Source organism: Limulus polyphemus, unplaced genomic scaffold (assembly GCF_000517525.1).
Source record: "Limulus polyphemus unplaced genomic scaffold, Limulus_polyphemus-2.1.2 Scaffold39, whole genome shotgun sequence".
In the NCBI taxonomy this organism is placed as follows: Eukaryota; Metazoa; Arthropoda; class Merostomata; order Xiphosura; family Limulidae; genus Limulus; species Limulus polyphemus.
Window position 1 is genome coordinate 986,917 of NW_013665649.1, and position 26,491 is coordinate 1,013,407.

The following is a 26,491-nucleotide window of genomic DNA, read 5'->3' on the forward strand; positions in this document are numbered from 1 at the left end:
AACTGTTGCGTTATAAACCCTGAAACTTGCCGTTGAGCCACTGAAGAACTTTGAAAGTAGGCTTTAAAATGTTTAAAGGTTATTTTGCAGAATGTCTCTTTCTTTTTATTTCTAGACCTTTGGTATATTTTAACAGCATCTTACCAGTGTCTTAAAGTATTGTGAAAGACTTTAATCAAATAATTACTGGCATGTACACAGTAACAAATACAGACATATTAATAAAGTCCAACGTTTGAACACTCGTGTTTTCCAAATACCGTTGGGCATTCTGAGAATCATTATTTGTTCTTTTTGTATTTTACTGTAGTACTCAACTAATCTAAATGAACTGTGAACTGAAATGACAATATATATTTTTTAGTCGACATTTTCAAATCAGAGAAACTACAAAGTTGAAATTAGAGGTATGTTTTAGGGACATTATTTATTCACTGAATACAGTTAATGAAACGGTTTCATTGACGACGTAACTCTAGTTAGGGCTCGTAACTCAAATTCAAAGTGGTCAGAATTAGGACTTGACTGAAGCAACTTGTCTCAAAGAGTCACACGTGGCAAAATGAGACACCGAATAAAGAGGGTGGGCCTCCTTGGCATTATTATTATAGGATTTAGATCAGTACTTATTACTGGTACTGGTCTATCCATGAACATCTATGGTTTCTTGTTCAAGATAATCCTAGCAGTGTGACACTATTATCCTACATCAGGGTAAAATTTAGTGCGATTGCGCCCACGAAAGAACATACAACTGGGTCAAACACCACGCCAGTCGAGAAGTAAATCCGCTTCAATAAGACACACACACACACAAATATCAGAACGTCCATTTACATCATAACTGAACCGCCACCGAAACGGTTATATTCAACGTTGTTACACTGAAAGGATCACTCTCTTCTAACTAACTATTCAGACACAAAACCATCACATCATTTGTAAATCTTACAATGCCATACAACCACTATTAGTGCTCTCGTCCAAAGTTCAACAAAGGTCTCAGCTCCAAGACTGAAGCAGTTATTAGATAGTTTTAAGCGGGGCTTAAGAAATCTTTCCTCATTGTTTGGTTTGTAATATCATTTTAGTGGCTGGCTTGAAGTCCTTACTGAATCCACCAGGCAAGTGAACTGGCCATTCCCAAGAGTAATATAGTTTAGATAACGATCATTATGCGATTTTGTTCAGACTACTTAGCGTACAGTGTTTACAACCTCCCCTCTTCGAACAAGGATACTTGTTCCAATGGATAGCTTTGGCAGTATTTCTGCCATAAAAACCTCCTCTTTTAACCAGAACGTAACACTTTGTCGCAATTATATTGATTAACTGTATTATAATGTTTATATTGTATTACATGGATTAAGTTTAATATTAGTCCCCTCTAGTGTTAAATACACATTGTTTATCACTAATCATTTCATATCAAACCTTACGAAGAACAGTTGCTCGAAACATCGTTGTTAAATAAAATAAGTTTTTCTTTCCTGCATGTCTGCTAAAAGAAAATAAAAAACGTTTCTTTTTGCATTAAGACAAGCTTCCATAAGGGTGTTTGTTTTTTTAAAGCTTCTTCCGAATGATTTTCTGATGAGTTATTATATAAAGTATTATTCCAGAATTAACAGAATAATTTCAAATAAAATTAAGAAATCACTATTAAATTGTGTTAGTTTTCAGCTACTGTTTTTAATGGTCAGTAAGCTACACTGCCCCTTGCTAGATTGTAATATATAAATAAAGTTTTGAGTGATGTAGCGCCATCTGTTGTTTTCCATCCCAACCGATTGCTGTAGTCAAGTGAATATAGCTAAATTATCATAACAACTGAAAATACAGTAATAGTCCACACTCATTCGTTTAGACGCCTACTTTTCCCTAAAGTTACTTAGGGTGGGAGCTTATTGCTACCATGCCCTGTATTATTTATTATTATATACTCTAAAGCTTTGGTAGATTTTATCTAACGCTAAAACCATGGAAAGATCAAGAATACTTTTACTTTTCAAGGAAGCTGGAAAGCTAAAAAAATATGAATATTTTATTATTCGTATTGTATTGAATTTGCCTCTTCCATGATCCCTTCAAATTTTTGTTGTTGTTTTTTTCCTATTTTTAGTTTGCATTTGACTTTTTATTGCGATACTGTTTTTTCTCTCCTGTTCCGAGCTTCTTACCATTTTGTTTTCCTATCAATTTTTATCTTGTCCACTTTTTTGTAAGCTATTTTAAGTCATTTTTTCCCTCTCAATTTTTTCTGTGACTATATAACTTGTTCTCAGATTTTTCAATTTTCTGTATTTTGAGCTGATCTTGTCCACTTTTTTGTAAGCTATTTTAAGTCATCTTTTTTCCTCTCAATTTTTTTTCTGTGACTATACAACTTGTTCTCAGATTTTTCAATTTTCTGTATTTTGAGCTGATCTTTTTTTCATGTCTTGATTTTCTCTTCTCTTTACCCCTTTTGCTCTTTTATCTTTTTGTCTTGTGAATTGGAGCCTATTTTTACCTTTTTAGAATTTATTTCTATTGTTCAAAGCTTGTCTGCCTTATTTTAATGTTCTAAGCTATTTTTGTTCATCATAACCTGAATATTTTTTCTTATATGTTTTTTATCTTACATTTATTCATGGCTTACCAGTTTTGATCTTCGTTTTCAGACTTTCTCTTTTCAACTTATAATAAGTTTCATTCTGACTCATACATCCATAATAAGCATGTTTATACTAATGGAAAACACTGTCTTCGCTTTAAAGTGTATTCAACTTTGCGACTTTTCTAGTCCTCATAAAGTTATGCAAGTGTGCACACATTCTTCTGGCCTAAGTAGAATGGAAATTGAACATTACAAGTTATAAGCATTTGCACTGCATGCACGTGAAACATTGAATTTTTAGAGCAAATAGATTTGTCGGTGAATTTGAGTAAAGACATTGATTACAGACCCTACATACACCAATCGTTTAAGCATACGTGGAAGTTTAGCATTGACTGAAAAAGTACGTTTCAACATTGTTCTTTCAAAATGTTTTAATTAAACAAAGAATAACACGAAGAACCACTAATTACCTAGAATATAAACAGTTACAAGAGAATAAACTGGTATATGATACTAGCCAAGTGAAAGTGAGTACGTAAGAGAAACCGTTCTTCATAAAATCTATTGAGGTTTTTGTTTAACTTTTTCTCAAGGAAAGTAAAAACGAATACAATTTTTGCGCTAAACATAAGATATAATATTACATAGTGAAGAAGAAGACTAAATTATTCTAACAATTGCAAATACAAATAAAATATAATCACCCATATAAAAACGCAGTAGTCTAGAAGACTTGGACCCGTGGCTTGTATCGCCATCTATCCTCAACTTTGAATAATTAACTTGCGTTAAATGGGATAATGTACATTTAGCGTTTTAAAAGTATACAAAATATGTCCAAGTAAAATTGTCGATAGACAGTCTAGTATAAATTGTTGATTGTTGTAGTTATTCACCAAAGTTATGAGAAACAAAAAAAATAGATCATATCAAGAAATCAGTCTTAAATTATAACACATTTCACCCATTGATTTACAGGTCAAAGGATAAAGCGAAACCAATTAAGGAATACGGAACAACCAGAAAACAAATATGTCAAAACGATTTTGCTTTCCCGTTTCGCTTATGTTGTTAAAATTCACACCCCTGAAACTCCCCCCCCTTGTTAGTATAATACAGTTTTGTTTTCAAACATTAAACACAATAGATGCATCACTTTCTTAAATAACAACAACAACAACAAAAAGAAACTGTTACATCTCTATTATAAAAGCAATATGTTTACGTTTTTCATACGAATTTGAAGGCTTCATTTTATGGTAGGCATATAACCGTACATAGAGTTCACTTATCAACGTTGATAACACTCAGTTAAAAATTAAATAAACATTTGGCCAAGGTGTGCAGCTAGTGTTCGAACACTTTTTTAGTATTATTGCTTGAAAGTACCTTATTTTAGAATTTCACTTTTTTTTTATTAGAAAACACCTAATTTAATTTTTCATACAATAAGAGATTCTCATTAATCAAAAATGATTTAACTGCGATAACAAATTATAACACAAAAAAAATACTATTTAATCCCATATTGTTAGAGATCTGTTAGAGTTCTAAATACCACGAAATTTCATTTAACCGAAGGTCTGGATTACAGTGTTTGATCCGTCTTGTCCTTTGAATTGATTTGGGTCACACCTCAAGCTATTTTCAATCGTTTCATTTGAAATAACACAACCGGCGAAAATACCATTGAAGAGCAGAATAAGCAATTTAAAAATAAACATTTGAAACATCTAAATAATTTTACCACTCACAAAAATGTGAGTTCACAAATGTATTATTTTTCTCTTCCCCCCGAAAACGTGCGAGTCACTGTAATGAGTTGATTCTAATACACAAAATAAAATAGTTGAAACCAAATATTAAACGGAAAAACAGGATATTTAATTGTTCTAATGTCTTATTAGAATTAAGAAACAAGATTTTCACGGATAAATTTAATATATATTAATATATTTTCGGAACATTTGTTGAAAAATTCCAAGTTACTCACTCCAATGTGACACTAACAAAAAAAAATCGTTATTAATAAGGATAAATTTAATGGTTAAGATGAAAATAAAATCATTAGGGGGATACGAAAATTGTTTTGTAAATATATGAAAAAGCATGCTAGCAACTGGTAGTAGTTTATTTTACCAAATACATACACGATTCCTCTGGTTATAATCAAATAGAACTTTTTTGGTCACGGAAATGCATTTCTTTTGTGACAGCAAAATGTGATCAACCAATGATAGAGGAAACGGTAAGAAAATCAGTTTTTTTTTTTTGCATAATTAAAATCAAAATGTTATAAACAGGTGATTTATTTGTTATTAAGCACAAAGCTACACAATGGGCTATCTGTGCTGTGCTCATCGCGGTTATCGAAACCCGAATTTTAGCGTTATAATAAGTTGAGCCACCAGGGGGCATAAACAGATGAAATCACAAGGTTAGAGCTAGTGGCAGAAGACAGAAATGATAATGTCTATTTATAGCAACGTTAATCGTCTAATGATGGGAAGAAAACAAAACTTGTGTGATTTGGTATGGCAAGATCAAATCACCTGATGATGGTAAGAAAAATTTGTGTTTTGATATAACAGTGTCAAATTGTCTGATGATGGAAAGAAAACATAAAAATTATGCAGTTTGATATAACATTGTCACATCGTCTGATGATGACAAAAATTGTCTAATTATTCTGTTTATCGTCATCATGTATAACGACAGATATAAATGAGTTAACGAACACACAAAGCCTTTTAATGACAGAAAGAAGTACCGAGTTATGAAACCGTGAAGAAAAAATTTTTACAGCTAGAAATAAGTGTCTAGTTATATATCCATGTAAGTGTTTTCATACGATTCCTTTTACATATGGCAAAAAGTGTTCGTTCATAATTGGTTAATTCGGGAGATCTGCAAGCTTAGAAATAATGCATATTTTATATACAAACAAGGTATAGATATAGACATCAGGTTAACAGCAGTAATACTTTCAATATAGGAAAAAGACTAAGTTTAAAATGTTAATTGATGTTTCGGCTAATGTTAAACTATTTTATGAAGTTCATAAACACATTACAAAATATGAAATAAAGTTTCATGCTAGAGGCCGTTTTTTTTTTTAAATACCTAAGCTACATTATATATTCTGTAGTATATTCTGTACGAACTACGAAGAACAATTTCATTCTAACCTCTAGATCAAAAAAATAATTCATGCAAGTCGAGAGCTGACTCATGAATACAAATGACATTATGTAGGTGATAAACTTTAATAATAAATACACACCAAGCCCCGGATATCATCAATTTTATAACACAGACACTGCATAAATTTTAGATGTTTTAGAATGCGTTTAGGGTCTGGTAAACGCAGCATTCTAATAATAAGCTTGATAGATAATAATTATAATAAATATTAAGTGGTATAACTTTGACATCCGCGCCGCAACTACACTAGTGAAGATTTTGATTTTATTTTGTGATCCGAGTAAAACTAAAATGAGCGTAAACTAACAAAACGATACGTTGAATTGTATGTCTACTACAAACTCATTGTATTCTGCAGCCATATACAGATATCTTGAAATATAAGAAACATAAAAAAACATGATATTAAATATATGGATATTTGGCAACAATATTAAAGTCTAGAAAACAAATTTCCAGATGTAATTGCTTATTTGTGCGAAACGTTAAAGACCGAAACGGTTTTTGATTCCAAACTCATTTGCATCCTTGGAAAACAAAGAAACTAAAATTACTTAACAATGAAGCAATTTTTATTTATCTAAGACCAGTTGTAGTCGCTTAATTTTTTTTTTCATCTTCTGACTGTGGTTGATTACTCCAAACTACATTAAAAATATTTCATTATATAAGCCAAGGAAGTATGACTTTCTAATGTTTTCATACACATTACGACAATATATTTGGGTTGGTCCACTTTTCACTCTCCAATAGGAATGATTGTTAATGAACAATGATTTGCATGTATTTCCTAAATATATTTATGGGCGTGTTTTCATTCATCTAAATCCTCACAAAGTCTCTAATCAGCATTACTATCTATATTTTGCATACTGTGAAATAGAGTAATAAAAAAACACTTTATGTGAGTAATGCAAAAACGTTTTTTTTTTTTTGGTTTTGTAAAAAGTACCATTCAGGTTTCAAGTAATTTATTATTAGCGAAACGCCTTCAAACAGCATGAGATGCCTTATCTTCTCCAAAAAACGGTAAGCAGTGACAATCTGATGATAACTTCGCAGTAGAGGGATTTCAAGTGAAGTTGGAACAAACATCGTGAAATGTCATAAAGTAAACCTTTAAAAACTGTAAAATCAAATATACAAAATCTGTGATATCTGACGTAAATTATCGATGCTTGTTGTGGTATTTATAAGGTAAAACATTTGTAAGAAGTGCGATTTATTTATTTTCTGATATCACCTTCAGCTGAACCGTTTGCCAATTCAAAAGGATTCCTGGTGTAGTTTAATTTTTGCAGTTTTCAGTCAGTGAGGTAATACCACCTAATAAAAATTTTATTTCAGACTAATGCCAAAACATTACGTATTAAAAAGTGAAAAGTTCGAAACTTAAAGTACAGATGATTAACTGTATGTTGACTGGACATTGATTTTTTTTTCGGATATTCTTTAAACGATATCCTTTTTTTAAAATTATCTATTGATAATTAACTCAGAAACTTGCAGTGTATGAAACTAGTCACTAAGATACTGAAAGAATAAGCTAGCTATCTTGTTGTAACGTCTCATTACCCTTTATAAATAGAGCAATAAATCTAAATTGATGTTTTTTTTTTACGACGTTTCTTTTTCTTGTTTGTAATAACAAAAACAAATTGCACTCGTGTGTAAGAATATAAACTATAGCGCTACTAGATTTCATAAAGCAATATTATTATTTTAACAGTTTATGTACCGCAACTCCAACAACTAAAGATGAAAAAACAAACAACAACATTAAAAACAAAACAGATTAGACTTGTGCATATAAATCTGTAACTAACAAATTATATATATTTTACATCATGATTTCTCATTAGACACTTTGCCTCAACGTACTTTGCATGCACGTAATGGACTGAATTGAACTTATGATATTAAGCTTAAAGGGTACTTCTTTTAACGCGCGAATGAACTTGTAATGAAAATTACTGCTGCAATATACAAGCAGAATATTCCATAAATACATTGATTAACATTGGAACAATAATCGGTAGAAATGACACTTTACAAACTATTCTACAACAAGATAAACATGGTCATTTTTCAAATATTCTTGGTAACACATGAAAAACGAAAACTGGTTACCATCTGAAAATTGGGAATGAAAAACAAGTCATCTTATTCTTTATAGAAGAAAGATACCTTTAGACAAAACAAGCGGAATATCTCCAGAAAAGTTTTGCTCAGGGACAAGCACTGAAAACAAAGATTGCAGCAGAAGTTTAATTCCAAATCCAGGACATCGAACGTACAAGTTTTTAAGTTGGATTGTAGTCGTCCCGGTAAACAAACACACACATACACACACACACAGATATATATATATATAGTAAACGTTTGCAGGAATATGTCTTCAGGTACTAATACAGCATCACATTGGTCCATCGTTACCAATAATAAACAAAGAGGTATGGTTTCACTAAGCCTCCTATATGTCACCAGTCTTATATTACTTGATGTGGAGACAATTGAGCTGAATGTTTATATTTTAAACTACTGAAGAAAACAAGAACGTTCACGACGAATCACAGATGTGCTTAACTACATGCGAGGCAAAGAACAAAAATTAAGTATTTCTTTATCTTATTAACTGCTTTCGTAAAAAGAATACTAGAGAACATAAGCAAGTATTCTGACATAATAGAGCCTTCTAAGCAACACTTCCTTTTCGACTAGGTACAGGTAGATGTGCGAGTTTTCTGTACATTAGAGAATTCACAAAACGAGGGTAAGAATCTCTGTGCATGAGGGTGTAGATCTGGAGTTGAGCTTCGTCAAAGGTGTGAGGCGTGGGTTCTACCATGTTTCTATTGATGATTTCTCGAACTCTTGAATCCAGGCTCACCTGTTCATGAACGAACACAAGTTGATAAAAAGAACATGTAGTTAAGTTCATTATACACCCATTTATTATTCGCAAAATGCTTATATCTATTATGGAATCTTTAATCTCTTATTTAATTTAAAACGTTTTTCTTGTTGTTGTTTTTTTTCAAACAGGGAAAGACTTTCTTCAAAAGCACTTCAAATTATTATTAAAAGCGGTTTAGTCTCTAGAAATATAACAGAGCTTAAAAAATTAAATGAATCAAACAACATTAAGTTCGATATGAATGTCTTACCTTTAGGTACATTCTAAATGTTGTGAATACTGATTAAAGGTTTCTGTCATGATATAAAAGACTGTTTAGTACAGATATTACTGATTAATTTATTTTGTGAGTGAATATTTTATAACTGTTTAGTTTTGTTTATAATAAGAGAGTTAAAAGCAGACGATTGTTGTAAGTTGTGTTTATAATTCATTGACGTTAAGACTATCGAATGTCGCATGCAATATATTGACGTCGAGAATATAGAGGTTTCTAGAAGGCTGGCAGACGATTAAGTGATAAACGTATAAATAGAGTGAAAGAAACAGTAAACAGACAATAGCAGGAGAGAGTAAAGACACGGCCAAGTAAATGTTCGGCGGGAAGTTAACTACCGTAGAAGTAACAGGCCTAACGATTAACATAGGCCTAACGTTTAATATGTTAGAGTAATACTAATATTAGAAAAAGAGATAAGAAGAATGATTTATTCCGTCAAAGCTTGGTTCTAAAGTAATTGAATCAGCATAAGTGCACTTTGACAAAAGAAACAGAGGATATTTAGAGGAAAGAAGGCCAAACGAATACTGGAAGAGCAGTACATGATTTCGGTAACTTGTGCCACAATTGTAAGTGAATTATACACAGAATACTAGTGCGATGGAAATAGGGAAAGGTAGTTCGGCTTATCAACTAAAATTCTAAAGTAATTGAATAAGACTAAGTGGAAATTTGACAACAAGAAGAAAACTATATATATATAGTGTTTATTATATATCTATAATCTCTATAGTGTAAAGAATTTGTTGTACATACGTTTAACCAGTTCGAATATATATATATTACTTTGAAAACAAGTGGAATGCATACTGTTCATTTATCATTGAATTTATCGCCAACAAGCCACAGATACCTACTGTAGAATAATCATAAGCCCAACAACAGCATAGTATATATTAATACTATTAAGAAGTATAAGTAAAAGCCTTTAATTCAGAATTGGCGAAAATAGCATCTAATAGTTTAAATTAAACAATTTGCTATAGTCTGACCTGTCTAGTGAACACAGGAGCACCAAATTTCAACACTTTCTTTCTGTTCCACATTGTTTGTGTTCATCTATTTCTTATTATAATTCCGAAAACGCTAACTGTAATCGCTGGAGTAACAACGACGTGAGAAGTAAATGAGAGTCTGATATTTGTACAAAAACGATTAGAAAAAATAAAATAACGGGTGGAAGGAGAAGGGTGAGAAATTCGTCAATTCGTCCCCAATCATTTTATTGAAATAACAAACACTTCTCATTCTTCGCTCCTTCTCCAATGTTCTTTCAGTCCTTTGGAAGTTTGCCCCGTCGTCTTTTACCCTATTTCACCGGCCAGTCTTTTTCTCATACAAAATATAGTCATGAATTAGCACCTGCAAAATTCCATCGTTTTGGTTCCCTCAATGAAGGTACGCGTAGACAAAACTTACAGACAAATTATGTTCTTAAAGCTGCTGTATCACATAAGATTCATAACACTACGCCTAAATTTTACCGATTCAGTATCACGAATCTCACAAAACACTAGAAAGATGCATTCAACAAAAGATGGCAATATTAAAAAGTGACGTCTAGTTTTTGCCACCACCCCCCACCCCAGTTCAGCGATAAGTCTTAGGACTTAAAAAGTTAAAACTCGGGTTTTGATACCCGTGGTGGGCAGAACACAGATAGCCCATTGTGTAACCTTGTGCTTAACAACAACAACAAAAAAAGGCAAGACGCCTAGTCATTTGCAAATATGTAATCTCCACTTCTTTCTGAACACCACCCACGCAAATACACATTAGGCCTAAGAATTTCTTGTCTTGATACAATATTTTAGTAAAAATAGCTACTACAGAGTAATTTTATTTTAGAAATTACTTTAATCAGTCATGTTAGTGAAGTCGAAATTTCCAACTCGGAGTCTTAAAACGTTATATACTTATAAGTAAATGTATGTTATAGTTAAGTTCTTTAACCCACTACCGATTATGTAGTTATAAGTAAATGTATGTTATAGTTAAGTTCTTTAACACACAACAGGTAATATCTGAACCCTCAAATAACAGAAGAGACCACAATAAACAAATATATAGAGAGAATATCTATCTGAGAAAGAAATAATACAAAACTTTTCATATTAATAAATACTTGAAGGAAGTTTCAAGTTTGATCCTTTTTTTTGCCCCTGAATATGGAAAAGTTAGATACATATAAAGATTAACTAAAGTCATTTAGTCAGTTCATTCATAGAAGACTCTCGTCATAATCCGAATTCTAAGTCTAAACATATCAAGCATACTGTATGATAACTCATATCCATAACGTTTTGTGCTCTTCTAGAGTTTCCTGTGAAATATACATTCACAATATAGCAGATCGTTAATGGAGTGCTATCTGGTTATACCCACTCATCTCCATAACGTTTTGTGCTTCTTTTTCTAGAGTTTGCTATAAAATATACCTTCAAAGTGTAGTAGGTAGTTAATGGAGTGCACCTGTTTGTACCTACTGGTACGCCGGCGACATCTACAGGCAGTATTGTTATTATATAATAGATTAAGAACAGTATCAGGGTTTCGTCTCATCCAATAAGTACCTGATATACAGATAGCTAATATCGGTTGCATGTTGCGTCATAAGTTACTTTCAATGCAAGATCTTTCAGTTTAACTGTTAAGGAATTTGGAAAAGTTAGAAAAGCGTCATATCAAAACCTAAATAAGTTTATTACATAATGTATATTTTTAATGGGGAATTATTCATTTCAAATGAAATAATTATTCAAAGCTAATACAGACGTACAATGCAAAAAAAAGTGATCACGTATAATTTGGCGGTGATTTTGATAGTTGCGATTTGTTAATCTAGTTATGCACGTCTGATCCAATTATTAATACACCCCAGCTGATGCTGCCCTCTCGTGGTTAAAGGAGAAAACAGAAATTTCACTTTTTCTGGTGTTGGTTGCAGTGAGACAATAGCTTTGTTATCATAGCCTTTCACACCTGCCAGAAAGATACCCTTTTCTGAAGGTCGTTGTCATGGCGACTAGATAATACATAGAACATACCTTGCCATCTGACTGTTCCGAAGTCTTACGACTACACTTATCGTTAAGTTTTGCTGTATTTTTTTTTCTATTTTTTACAGTTAATGTTATAAGAACTGGTGTAGAAAAATCAAATTACCGAATTTTCCTACTAGCACTTTAGTTCAATATTTTTTTTTATTTTGATGCCCACAGCTTAAATTTTATAGTCATTTTTTTTAAATGGAAAAGGTTATTTAAAAGCACTTGTTTCATACCAGGAAAGCTAGTAAAAGGAGCCTTGTGGTTTTTTACAGAAACTTCTCGAATGAAGGAAATTAAATATCAAAATGGTAGTGTGCCTCTTTTTCAGCTAAATACATCATTTCCTTGACTTAATGTACTGGTAGAATTACTGTGACAAATTATAGATAAGATAACTTGTAAACGTGTTATTTTTAATGGCTAAATATCCTGAAAAGTAGACAGTATTTCCAAAATGTTTTTACATAAAATCGACCATTTTTAATACATTTTATTCACCACCTATAGTATACTTTACCTCATACGCTAAGTTTAAACGATAGACTTTTAGCACAGTAGTGTGTATTTTCCAAAACAGAAATTAAGAGTTTCTTTAAAATCCTATTTAAAACTATTCTTATATTAAATATGATGATAATTCTAACATGTACAGGACGTCAACTATTGAATTGCACATATTAATAGGTATTATTTGATAATTTACCTAAGTTAATCGAGATTCTGCATTGACAGACTTAGCTCATGAACGACATTGCATTACATAGATACGCTGCTTCCATTGGCGCCCGCAGGAAGGGGCATGAATTTAAGATCTTCAAAAAGTCAGTGTGTTGTGGTGTAATTCGATAAATGGAGTTTGGATTTTTTTATGTTCTAAGTAATAGATACTCTAAAGCTCTTTTTTTTTTCGAGGACCAAATGAATCCCGTGTTACGTTAGAAACTTCATGATCACATAGAGACTGAGATCCAGCAGCATTAAAATTCGCGACTCTTAAAACCCTTAAAAGTTTTTACCCTTGAGAACTTAATTAAGCTCTTTCACCTAAGAAATATACTAAAAGGATTTGAGGATTTACAAGGCGAGCGTTGTGCTTCAAGAGTTCTGTCAAATTCCGTCTTCACAAACCAATGAAGTAAGAAATGAGATTTGAAACATTCGAGACAAGGTACAGTCACTGAAGCAGAGTCACAGTTCCGATACTCGCTTGGTCTTGGTATTTACTTTTCAAAAAAAGTTGGTCATAGGCGAAACCTGCAGAAACTCCTCTCTGTAAATACAAATAATTACTTATCCCAATATAATCCCCAGTGACCCAAAGGAGTCCCCATCTATCAATGAATCAATTATGCTGCACGTAAATAAAAGTAAACAGAAACACCTATGCAAAATAACTTAATATCTGAAGTGTAAGAAATTGTAGGTTATCGTACATTCGATATATCATGAAGAAATTTATTAAATCTAAACATTTTTTTCACGTATATGGTAATCTATGTCTAACGATCGATTCACACGATCAACGAGTCGTTAATCGAAATCGTTAAGTTTCAATAAAAAAAGCTTCAAAGTCGTATCTTATTACTATTTTTGTAGAACACTTCTCGTTTGATAGAGGTCGCTCATGTTGAGCTTAACACGTCTTAATATCGGTCTATTAGGAACTCGCTCACTCACCTCCTTTGGTGAAAGGATAGATATGTAGTCTTCGTATATCAGTCTCGCTTTCTCTTCTATCACTTCAGGGTTGGTCTCTGTCTTCAAGTCTTCGCAAGCGAGCCAAAACAAAATATTCTCTTCACTGTATTCACATTTTAAAAAATCTCTAAACACCTTTCGACCCGCTGAAACGAAGAGAACCCATAATATGTATTTTCAAAGAGTTGAGTTATAGAAATTCAACAGAGTACCTAATCTTGTTTTTCTTTTAGCACATGCAGGATCTTGATAACATGTGTACAAAAAAAAAAAAGATTTGAGACAATAAATCTTTAAATACCTGTTTTCTTATTTGTATAATTTACTTTATAGTTTAAATATATTTTCTTTATAGTTTCAGAAACAATAAATCAAATTTCATTTGTTTATTTGTAACACCTTATCCGAATCTCTATAAACTAAGAGAAATATCAGTGAAGATCGGTTTTAGTTTTGCTTACGCCTTTGCAGTATGTCTACGGAACTTCTGTTAAGGTCAGTGTTACGAAAGTAAGCAAAACGCAACGACAGAAACATGTATTATAAGAATGACACCTTTTCTCTGTAATTATGCCCTTTATAAAAATCATACATAAGTTTTTTATCAATCCAAATAATCCAATATAGGTAATACATTTTTGAACATAAGATTTAATAATTCACTATTATATATGTTATATATATATATCAAGGATTTGATTAATTCAGTTTTGAAGTAGAAGTTTTGCATGTAAATTTAAATTCCACCAAAACGGTCTTCGTTGAACATGAAAAAGCTACTTATAAGGGGGGGGGGGAGTTTTCTTAAGCACAGTTTCTAACAAACGTGCAACATCAATCTGTCATGCACCGATTTCACGCACGCATATCTGGTCTAAAGGTTTTTAAATTTATTGTTAACATTCTGTTATACTCAATCGATAATCTGAACAAATGAAGCCTTTACTTCTTTCGCTCTGAAAATCTTCCCTTCTGTTATTGATCAAGAAGACTTACAACTCAATACAGGGAATAATAATGGATTACAGTCAAGCCTAACAAATCTATTGGATCGCATTTTTGTAGAAAACGTAGAAATATATACTACAAGATTAATTTTTCTCTTCTAAAGTATAGAGTGAAGCCTTTTATTATGAGTAATGTTAGTTATCGCATAAAGCATAAAAAAGCACGTGTTTATTATCGATATTACTAATGAAAACTAGTATTATGAAACATGTCGGTTCTAGTGTTCGTCTCGTGGGTCAAACCCTGAATTTCAGTATTATAAGCAATCAAGCTTACCCCTGAATCAAGTGAGAATTGCTATATGGAAAAAAAAACTTTTTGTTTTCCGTTTCCAATCTTAGCAAAAACAGAAACAAGTCTGTTATAAATACAATTTTGAAAATATCATTTCTGAAACTTATTCTGGCCCAAGTCAAAAACTGATAAACATTGATGGTGGGACACTATCAGGAAAGTTTGATATTTCTATGTAGATCCTTGACAGCTAAAACATAGTATCATATATTGCTCAAATACAAATCGTCAAATGACATTCAGTCCATAAGTACATCGCTACGATTAACTAATTTGTTTAATTTCTACTTTTACGGTTCATCATTTCTTATCACCCTCTTGTAATGTTTGATTTCAAAGTGATTTTGATTTCGTCATTCATGCGATTTCTTTAGGCAGCTGCTGAGTGCCCTACCTAAAGACGAATGAATCATCCGAATTATCCGAGAAACGGGATTTTGGCTAACAGCCAGATTCGTTTTGCTGTTGTAGCCACACAAATAGTTACCAAAATAGTTTGAAACTGTTAGGTTTTTCACCTGGATCTAGCACACAGGTATCGTTGCCTTTGCTGTTATGTAAATTTTCATATAACGGCAAGTTAGTTCATATTATATTAACAAACCTCTACTTGGCATCACCAGCTGGGGACTGTATTTCCGATTGATATCAGTTCCCATTAGCACAAATGAGTAGATGACAGATTTTTTCTCCGAATAGCTCGCCATCTTTATATAATTACATATCACCTTCTTATTTTCTTTTTCTCATTGAAAACGTTTGGTTATGAAAACCACCCTTTACATGCAACAACAAAAAACTAATGAACTGCCAATAAAGAGTGTGTGTTTATTTGAAAGCCCACAAAAGGCTATCTGCTGTATCCACTGCGGGGAATCGCGCCTCGGATTTTAGCGTTGTAAGTCTGTAAACTTACCGCTAACCAATAAAGGTAACACTTTGTATATAGTATGTTATTTTTTAATATACAGTTCTTTATCAAAAGACGAAGCAAATCATTTGTGCGATCTAAAACAACTGAAGCCATGTTTAGAAACGTCTCGTTCTACAGAAATTACATGATAATTTGTTTCAATTGATGAATAACTTTCTATTGTTTGTTATAAGTTTTTAATTATGTTTCAAACATATAATTTTCTTAAACTAAAATAAACACAAATCATTTTCAACTAAATATAACTGCAACAATTACCAGCATTTATATTATATATATATACATAATGTGCCTTGCGCTAAAATAGACGAAGAGTATGTACACACTACACTATTGTATTGCATATCAAACATAGGTTTATAGTATAAACCCCATATTACACACTGTAACGTACAGGTAACAAATCTGTATTTATTGCTTAATACACATATAAATGCTTCAGTTCTGTAGTTGAATCGCCTTTCTTTCAGTTAACAGTCTAAATATACTATGGAATTATTTTTGTTCGTTTCTCAATTGAAACATTTTACTCCTACGTAAGATGCCCATTTATAATTTACCAATATATATATATTTCACTAAAACTATCTTTTTTGCACTATATATACCTTTTTAAGTAGGAAATTCAAAGACACAATTTTTCCATCGTATTTGCATAATACGTGCAACAGAGGGTTAATGCTGGTAACATGTTTTCTTACCTGGACATTTCATAAGTTTATCAAATGACTCTCCCCAAGAACGAATTTCTTCCAAAGATGGTCTATGAAAAGAAATTGAAGAGATTATTTGTCAAACAACGAAAACACACTGTTGTCGCACATATACATAAATGATGTCATGGGATAAAACATTGTTTTACAAGTACCGTAGGACAGCTTCTGTACGCCAAAACATCGTAAAATTTAAGGACATTTCTACCAGAACTTGAAAGCAGTGCAATCACGGCTTAATCTAATAAAAATAAACATACTAAAAGATATACATGTATACATTCACAGAATATTAAGTTTACAAATGGTTTAAACTCTTAGGACACGCTTTTGAAAATACCATATTTTTATAATTTATTTAACTGAGCTATAAGGTTACTTTGTTAGAAATACAAACATGATTTTTAGAAGAATAGCTATGGAGCAAAAAAAAACATACGTGAGTCAACTAAAAACATTCAGTCGTATTAACGCTTTTCCAGTTCATTCAGATATCAAAGCCTGGCGATAACCATAGATTGTTTGTTTCTTGAATTTCGCACAAAACTACTCGAGGGCTATTTGCGCTAGCCGTCCCTATTTGAGAAATAATAGACTAGAAAGGAGGCGGCTAGTTAACATTAACCACCGCTAACTCTTGGGCTATTTGCGCTAGCCGTCCCTATTTGAGAAATAATAGACTAGAAAGGAGGCGGCTAGTCAACATCAACCACCGATAACTCTTGGGCTACTATAAACGAATAATCAGATTGACCATCATAATTAACCCACGGTTGACAGGGCGAACATGTTCGGTGATGGGATTTGAATCCCTGATCTGCAGATTGCTAGTCGATCGCCCCAACCACCAGACTATTATTCTTTGTAAGACAGAGGAACAAATAAAGATAAATGCTAATTATAATCAAGAAATATGTTTGTTTATAACGAGGGTACTAAAGCTATCTGCTATCGCCCCTAATTTTGAACTGCCGACGAAAAAAAAAAAGGCAACCAGCCACAGCACCAACCGTCAACTCTTGGGCTACTCTTTACCAATGAATAGTAGGATTAAACATAACATCATAAAGCTCCGACGGCCGAACAGTAATATGAATAAAAAATTAATATTAAGATTAAATAGTCTCTAATAACATACAAGTCACACACAAAGACAATATACATAAAAAATCAACACTATTGCAATTAATCCCACCAACAAAATTACCCAATACGATGCAATATATATATTGAACCTTACCGATAGTGAATGTTATATGAAACAAGTTGGTAATCTGAGGTTAAGTGAGTTTTCTTAAACTCCCGCTTCCTGGATAGAACGACATTGCAGTAAATAAAGCAGGTTAATATTAAGAAGATGAACGGAAACACGATATGGATTCGATTTGTTTGCTAACTCAGTACGTCTGGCTAAATAACGTGTTTTTCAAAGATAATATACATGTCTTGCAATTTAATGAAGCAGACACAAAATTGAAATTTTAATCAATTAATTCGTTGTTGTGAAACTCTACTGATAAAAATAATTTATTTACTTTCAAAAACTTTCCGAGTTCGTCCTAAATGCCTTAGTCTTAACGTCATATAGTCTTGTATTTTGTTACTTTTACACCAACAAGAAAAAAGACATCCATTATAAAAGCCTTTAGTTTTAACTTTGTACGGTTTTTTGCTTGTTTTTAGTGCAAAGCTACACAATGGGCTATCTATGCCCTGTCCCGGATTTTAACGTTACATGTCAGTGAATTTAATGGACCCACCTTCCTTGTCTTTACGCCAACAAGAAATGACACTGAGCATGAGAGAAAAATAAAGTATGCCTTAAAACAAATACACATATCTATAAAACATCACTTGGACTACGTTCTCGTAAGAAGCTTTTATTATCAATGATAAATAATGTACAAGTGAGACAAATGTTAAAATAATTATGATGAAATTAAGAAAGTTTACACGGAATGTTTAATACTGATTGAAACTAATGAACTACAAAAGTTAATATAAAAATAATTTGAAGTTAAATTAGCTCAAAAATCATGTGGTAGTGAACCAACCTTCCTAAACACTATATTTAAATAGTTAAATGTTTTATAATACCACTAATTCTTAAAGTAGCAGCTAAATTGGAGGTTTGTTCAATTATTAAAGTTTATCTGTATTACATCGGGTTTCTATCATCAGTAGATGATGTCAATTTTGTGAATATTTTATCTGTATAGTTTTCTTTATTTTTCCGCTTGATGTTAGGTTACATAACACTATTTTTATGGATTTCCGTGTAAGTCTTACCCCATTTGTTCATTTGCTAAATTAAATGCTTTTTTAAGTTATATTTTGTATGTTTATGGCAAAGCTTTCAAGGCTATTGAGCTACTGACCACCACACTAGGAGATTGACTCTCACTTTTATAATACACCCCACAGCATAAAATGTTAAAGTGTATGTGTGTGTGGTGGGGGGGGGATGAATATTTGTTCGCCAGCTTCGAAATCTAGGACCAACCCTCTTCCTTTAGTTATATATCCGGTGTTGTATTCTTCACAATAAGAACAACTGCAAACAAAAGAACCATGTAATTAAAATGTTGACCAACAACAATGAAACATAGACCATCATATGTATAAAACAAAAGATAATAAATGTTGTTCCGTAATGCGTTAAAAATGTGAAACACGTGCCTTTTCAAAATTAGTTATTCTTTTCTTTCAAAGAAACTGTTTGTTTGTTTTAATCAAGCACAAAGCTACACAACAGGCTATCCGTGCTCTGCCCACCACGGGTATCGAAACCCGGTTTCTAACGTTGTAAGTCCGCAGACATGCCGCTGTACCACTGGGGGGGGGGGGGGTACGTTATTAAGCTCAATCTATTAATTAGAAGGTCACTTATATTTCCTAACTTCTAATATACAACAATATTACTTACCTTTCACGCGCATAAAGTTTTTTTCACGGAAACATTTCTTTACTTTAAAGCAACTTAAAGTATGAAATCACGAATACAAAAAAAAAAACATTATTTTATATATAGGTCTAATTATACAAACACTAATAAAAGATTAACTTGTTATATTTGCGAAAAATCCCCCAATAAGAATTTTGTATTAACTCGTGCGTGTTTTGAATAATACAAAAACGTGAAGGAGTAAAATAAATATACACCTCAACGAAAAGGATGTTTTAATATTAAAACACCCGCAAAATTCAAGTTTTTTTTTTATCTGAGCCATATTTCTTTACGAAATATCTTATTCAGAAGCTCACTTAATGTTTAAATATTTAGTAAATCGTGCTTAAACGGATGAATTCTTGTCGTTAACGAGATTGAAACTGCTACGGGTTTGTGAAAACCAGCTGCCTTTTCGTAGTTCTGACAAACGACTTTTTTTTTTGGGGGGGGGGGGATCTAGCCAAAAGAAAATTAAAATATGTTTTATGAAATGAATGTTTTCGAGGTATCTGAAACAAAGCACTATATATTATAAAATATTAATTGCTATAACATCCTCATCAATTCAAAACATAATTCTTCATGTTAAAGTATTTTTATCGAAAACTTTTGTTGCTAAAATAACTTCTTCAATTCAACGTAATATTCCTTAGACACTCGCATATATTTATGAAATGAATGAAATATTCCTTTTTTGTTATAGTATATTCATGAATTCGCGACAGTATTCCTTATTCGCTCTACTATCTCCAACAGTTCAATGCAACATTTATTGGCACTGTAAAATTTTCATCAGTCCAAGCCGAAGTTATTGTGGCTAAATTATCATCATTAGCTCTAGACAATATTCCTTTGTTACTATATTATATTAATTAATGTAAGAACAGATTCTTCGTTTGTTATAATGTACTGACGAAATCACGACAATATTTCTTTGTCGCTATAACACTTCGTTAGTTCAAAGCAATAATCCTTAATCGTTACAATATATACATGAATTCACGACAATATTCCTCAGTCGCTATAATATATTCACGAATGCACGGCAGGTACGTAATATTTCTAAATAGCTTTAATAATTTCATTAATTCAAAGCAACAATATTGAGCCACTACACATCAAAACAGCATATGTTTTAAATCTAATAAAATATTGCTTAGTTACTATATTCATTTATAAGATAAAATAATACTGTGCTAATTCTGTATCGTTTTTACATCAAAACTAATTTTGATTATCAGAGGAGTCATTTCAATGAAATAAGTCAAATTCATATTTTTCAGTTACTTTGGTGATATAGATAAACTTAGTTTTTTAAATAATTATAGTCATCGATGAGAAAAAAACAAAATATTTAATAATGTTTGTTTGTTTTGCATTTCGCGCAAAGCTATACGAGGGCTATCTGCGCTAGCCGTCCCTAATTTAGCAGTGTAAGACTACAGGGAAAGCAGTTAGTCATCATCACCCACCGCCAACTCTTGGGCTACTCTTTTACCAACGAATAGTGGGATTGACCGTCACATTATAACGCCCCCACGGCTGAAAGGGTAAGCATGTTTGTTGGTAAGGGGATTCGAACCCGCGACCCTCAGATTGCTAGTCGAGCGCCCTAACCACCTGGCCATGTCAGACCTTTTTAATAATGACTAATAATATTACGGAAGTCAAGAAAATATTATTTTGTCGTTCAAGTCACTTCTTGAATCTATGACGATCTAAGAGAGTCATTTAAGTGTAATAGTAATAATAATATAGTGGTATTCTAGTCATCATTTGCAGCGAATAAAACATTCTAAATTATTCTAGCTTACATTTTGAAACTTATTATAACGCTTTTGGGACATTTTAATCTTGTGAACTAGTGTTAAGCGTGTCGGTTTATAAATTCAGGGATTCTTGGTTTGCGTCAAATTGCTAAATATGTGTTTTACACTTTGTGGCCATGAGTGCATTATATGAGCGACAACTCAATCTCACTATTAGATTAGAGTTGCCCAAGAATTGGCGATGGGTGCTGTTGACTACCTGCCTTTCATCTAGTCTATCAGTTAAAAAAGTATAGACGGCTAGAGGAGACAGCCCTTGTGTAGCTCTGCTAATCGGAACCAACCAAATAAAAACGTTATCTTTGCGTAATTCAGTCAGAGCTTTTGTTGATTAAAAATGTTCCCATAACTTTTGATTCGAAATATCGGACCAGAGTCACTTCAACTTGTCACAGCATATTACTGGTATTTGATGATACGAAGTAACTTCTAGAAGCATTAATTTGTGTAAATGAGTTACTATAACTAGACTTAACATATTGTTACCGTCTGGGATACCACTCAACTTCTACAATTCGTAACTTAAGAAAACACTGTTAAATCATCCCAGCTGTACGTTACGCATTGTTTTCGTTTGGTGATATATAAAAGTATTAATTGATGTATATAATACTGAGCCACTATAACTAAAGGCAACACATTGTTCCCATCTGAGATGCCACTGAACTTCTATAATTAATAATTGAAAACAACAATGCTGAATCACTCCAACTGGATGTGACACATTGTTATCGTTTATTTATACCACTCAACTTCTACGATTAATGACTTACTAGCTGGATGGAAGTTATGTAAAACATGATTAATAAAAGGTTATCTTAGGACATGAAAAGTTGCTTGCTTCTCTTATACGTAATTGTCAAAAACGCCAATAAAAACTGCAAAACACGAAATGTGAGACCGCAAATTTGCATGTATCTCCGCATGAACCCAACAAACCTCCATACCAAATTTGATGAAGATCCATTCAGAGGGGGCGAACTAGTAGTAAAAACGCCCAAAAAAACCACAAAACTGATAATTTTTATGTACCCCCGTATGGACCTAATAACTTCCAAACTTTGATGAAGGTCCATCCACACCCTGCGAAGTAGTTACATGGACATAAAACAAACTGTGGTTTATATATAGATGAAAACAGTCCTAAGTCATTCGAATTGGAAGTGACAAATTGTTCTTGTTTCATATAATACCAATTGTCTTCTAAAATATTAATTCAAGAAAATTATCTCTCGAGTGAAATGTTTTATAGTTTTTGCCTGTATATATTAGTATATGTACGAAATAAATTCAATCTGCATAACAATGAGTCTACAGGAATGTATGAAACAGTTTGTGTTTAAAACTAGTTTATCAATGTTATGTTACATTTGTCAACACTACCTATCGCCAATTCTTAGGCTACTCTTTTACCATCGAATAATGGTATTGACCGTCACATTATAAACCCCCATGGCTGAAAGGGTGAGTGTATTTGGCAACGGGGATTCAAACACGCGAACCACAGATTGAGAGTCAAGCACCCTAACCACCAGGCCATCACAGGCATAGCATAACAGTACAGATACTAAATTAAAACAAACTAATATTTTTAAAGAAATAAATAATAACAAATAACAACTGAAATGAATAATATATTTTATTCCAATATCATGACTTTGGTATCACGTGATAATTCTAATTCTGGGTCGAAAAACTTAAAACAGAACTGCATGAGAAGATGACAACGAATGATTTCTTGGTGGATACTAAACAGCCAGAGTTGTCTTCCCGGTGCTCGAATCGCTCAGAAGCCGACCCAGGTTTATAGTTTTATAGGCTTCCAGACAATGAAAAAGAGAAAAGCAAGTAGATACATCTAATAACATATAAGAAACTTGGCCAAGTTATCTAAGCCTAACGACATTAAAGTTGAAGTTACAAAGCTGGCATGGACGCCCACAGAAATAAATTTTTTTTCTTTTTTTTTGGGGGGGGGCAAACATGTATGTAGGGGATCAGCTTACCTAGTATCAACAGACTAAAAGAATATGTGTGCTTAAACGCAAACACAAATTTACAGTTTTAATAAAAATTACTAAATATATTTAGTTTAACTACAATGCTAACTTTACATCATAATACTTGCAATTTTTTGTGAAATGTAAGGGGGGCAGATGCCAGTTCTTGCTGATTCCTGCGGGCGCACATGAAAGCTGGTGTAAAATGTAACTTAAACTACGTGCTACGTATAACGTAACCATAAATTTCTATATTAACTTAGAATTCTTTACTGACGAATTATAATTATTGTAAAAAACAAAACTAAAAATGTGAAATTATATGCTTGGTTACCAAAAGCATTCGCAGTTGTACGTTTGCTTTAACTTGTAATTGTACTGCTATAGGCCTAGTTAATAAATGGTTGTTTCTTATGTTAGTGTTATGGCCAATATAGGGTTATTGAGAGTTGAATGGGATCTAATGTTGCATGATCTTTTGATCAGGTTCCCACTCCATTACATTCAGCACCAGTTTGTTAGCAAAGTGTCATTCATATATCAAGTGGTTTTTATCTCTAATTCAATTTTGAAAATTTAGATTTGGGACCAAGGTTCAACTGCTACCTGACAGCTGTGTCAAATATATTTGTAGTTAATGTTTTGTATGATATATTTTATGTTGGTATGAGAGACAAAAATATAATCTTCTGCTAAAAATTAAATGTGTTTTGCACCTTTCCTAATGCAAAGATTGTGTTAGATTGTATAGATGTTGCTTTTTTCAAAGACAGAAAAAAACTTTATTAACGATGCAACCCGTATAGCCAGTACAAAGGACATACATCCCCAAGTATAGATTTTAATAGTATAATTACCTATGCTAATAACTTATATGGAGGTAGTGCTTCAGATAACAGAATAATCATAGATTTTGGCATATTAGATCTAGAACTGGTAGATCTGATACTTGCCAATAAAGGTTTCACCATTAGTGAAATTCTTCTGAAGGCGTTTATCCAAAGGTTTCATGCTCTTTTAATAAATGAACAATTTATACAAGAAAAATTTTTACACATCTGGCAAATATCCTCAGCCAGGAATCATGTTGAGAGATCAATTCAGAGATTAAAGGTTTACACAATTTTAAACCGTATATACATTAAAAACAAATTTAAAATGTTTTCAAAGTGTGCATGTGTAAAAATCTTACAAAATCATATAACTGCAAGAGACAGAACAAAATCTAAGTATGGAAAATTTATGTTTTAATGCCATGAACTAGTGTGTAGCACCACCTCTTAGTAGAAAATAGAATTAATAAACATATGAATAAAAATGGTTTTTCTGCTTTCTTCGTTTTGGTAAAACATTTCCAAGTAGCTTTTTTGATTTTTGGAATACCTCACTGCATAATTTGAGATTGATTCAGTTTTATGGTGAAAAGCAAACTGCTATCTGTACCAAATCTCTCTGTATCATTTCTTGTTTTTCGAAAAATTACATAAAAGTAATCAGAAATAGGATATCCCTGAGAAAATCAACTTTTACTCTGCAGGTGCCTGACAAATCAAAATAACTCGGATATAATTGGAAATGTCAAGTTTCATAATTTTCTCTGGTTTGTTCTCACACAGTTTGTTATACCATGTTATAATAATCCCTTTAATATTCTCAGACTTATAACATAGTGGTAATATTTCAGGCCACATTTAAAAATATGTTTGTATCTCTAACCATACCTAGAAGTAGTAATCAGCCAAAAATGAAGTCAACATTACTAAGCATGTTTAATTATATGATTACCAAACAATTACTTAATTATAAAGATTACTGAATCTTACAGACAAAAACAACAATTTGGGAACTAACTGTACTACATTGCAAGTTATGAATGTAACAGATATGGTCTAATTAAATCTACACCAACAACATTTTTATATTGTTTTTATTGCAAACTTAGATACATTTTGTGTTACATTCTCTTAAGATTTGAAAATGTGTGGTAAGAAATTTCCAGTTCTGAGCTGGATTTCATAAAAGTAGCATTACTATAATTTCAGATGGTGTTCATACAATGACATCACATTTGTTGGCTCCTGTGAAATAAAGATTTCCGTGAATTTCATCAAAATAATTTAATATTAGGAAATCTAGTTAATCACCAAAACCCCAAAAATTGTGTGTTTTTTTCACATTCTGGTTTTTTGATGGCTTGTCTCTCAATCTTGATAGCCATCTAACTTCAATGCTATGGACTGAAGTTGCCATACCACTAGGAGAGAGAGAGAGAGGCACCTAGCAGGCCATTTGGTGATACAATAGACCTGTTTTTGTGATTGTTTGTCCTGTAAACTGGCTGCATGTTGACAGCATTCTGAATTCATGGGTTATAAGCAACTGGATTACCTAAGAATAAAAAAAAAAACATTGTGGGTTATTCAAAAGGATTGGGTAACTTAGCAAGTCTTAGACATAGCAGTCTGACTTACACATGTGTTATTTACAAAACGAGAAAAGGGAAACAAAGATACTCAGAATATTATGTAGCTTTTCTACACTTCTTTTTTTTTATGGATAAATGTTACAAAGTCTAACTTTACTCCTTCAGCTTTACTATATTTCCCAGCAAGCATTTTGAAAAGAAAAGGTGGAAAGAATATTCTTCCTATGGGTGTTAACACTTCCAAATTTTATACAAGGTTTGAAAAAAATAAAATAAATAGAATAGACAATAATTGTCTAAAAATGTGTATTGCTATAATCACAGTGTACTTGATATTCTGTAACAATCGATTACTCAATAATTTCAGCATCTAGTTATGCATTTTCCACACCATATTTAATTCTTGCTAATCAATTTTGTATGTTTTTAGTTCTTATATTGCTCGAGATATGTTAGTTAGTTCAAATTTGTAAGTACATCCCAATTACTATTTCCTTTTGCCGACACTTCTACTTCACTAACTTCAAACTGTGAACACATGCTAAAATACTTTATTTTCAGCTTTATTGTTCTCATTGCTATTTACA

The 26,491-nt window shown here is 32.2% G+C and overlaps 1 protein-coding gene across 1 annotated transcript in view; it reads right to left on the minus strand.

The window, feature by feature from the left end:
* Positions 1 to 4,952: 4,952 nt before the first annotated feature.
* Positions 4,953 to 26,491, minus strand: part of LOC106461485 (regulator of G-protein signaling 20-like) — a 122,760-nt gene continuing 101,221 nt past the window's right edge. The window contains exons 4-6 of the mRNA XM_022388654.1: positions 16,689 to 16,750; positions 13,731 to 13,897; positions 4,953 to 8,696 (exon numbers count right to left, since the gene is read on the minus strand). Coding sequence (XP_022244362.1) covers positions 8,502 to 8,696; positions 13,731 to 13,897; positions 16,689 to 16,750 — 424 coding nt within the window. The 3' untranslated portion in view covers positions 4,953 to 8,501. The remainder of the gene's footprint in view (positions 8,697 to 13,730; positions 13,898 to 16,688; positions 16,751 to 26,491) is intronic.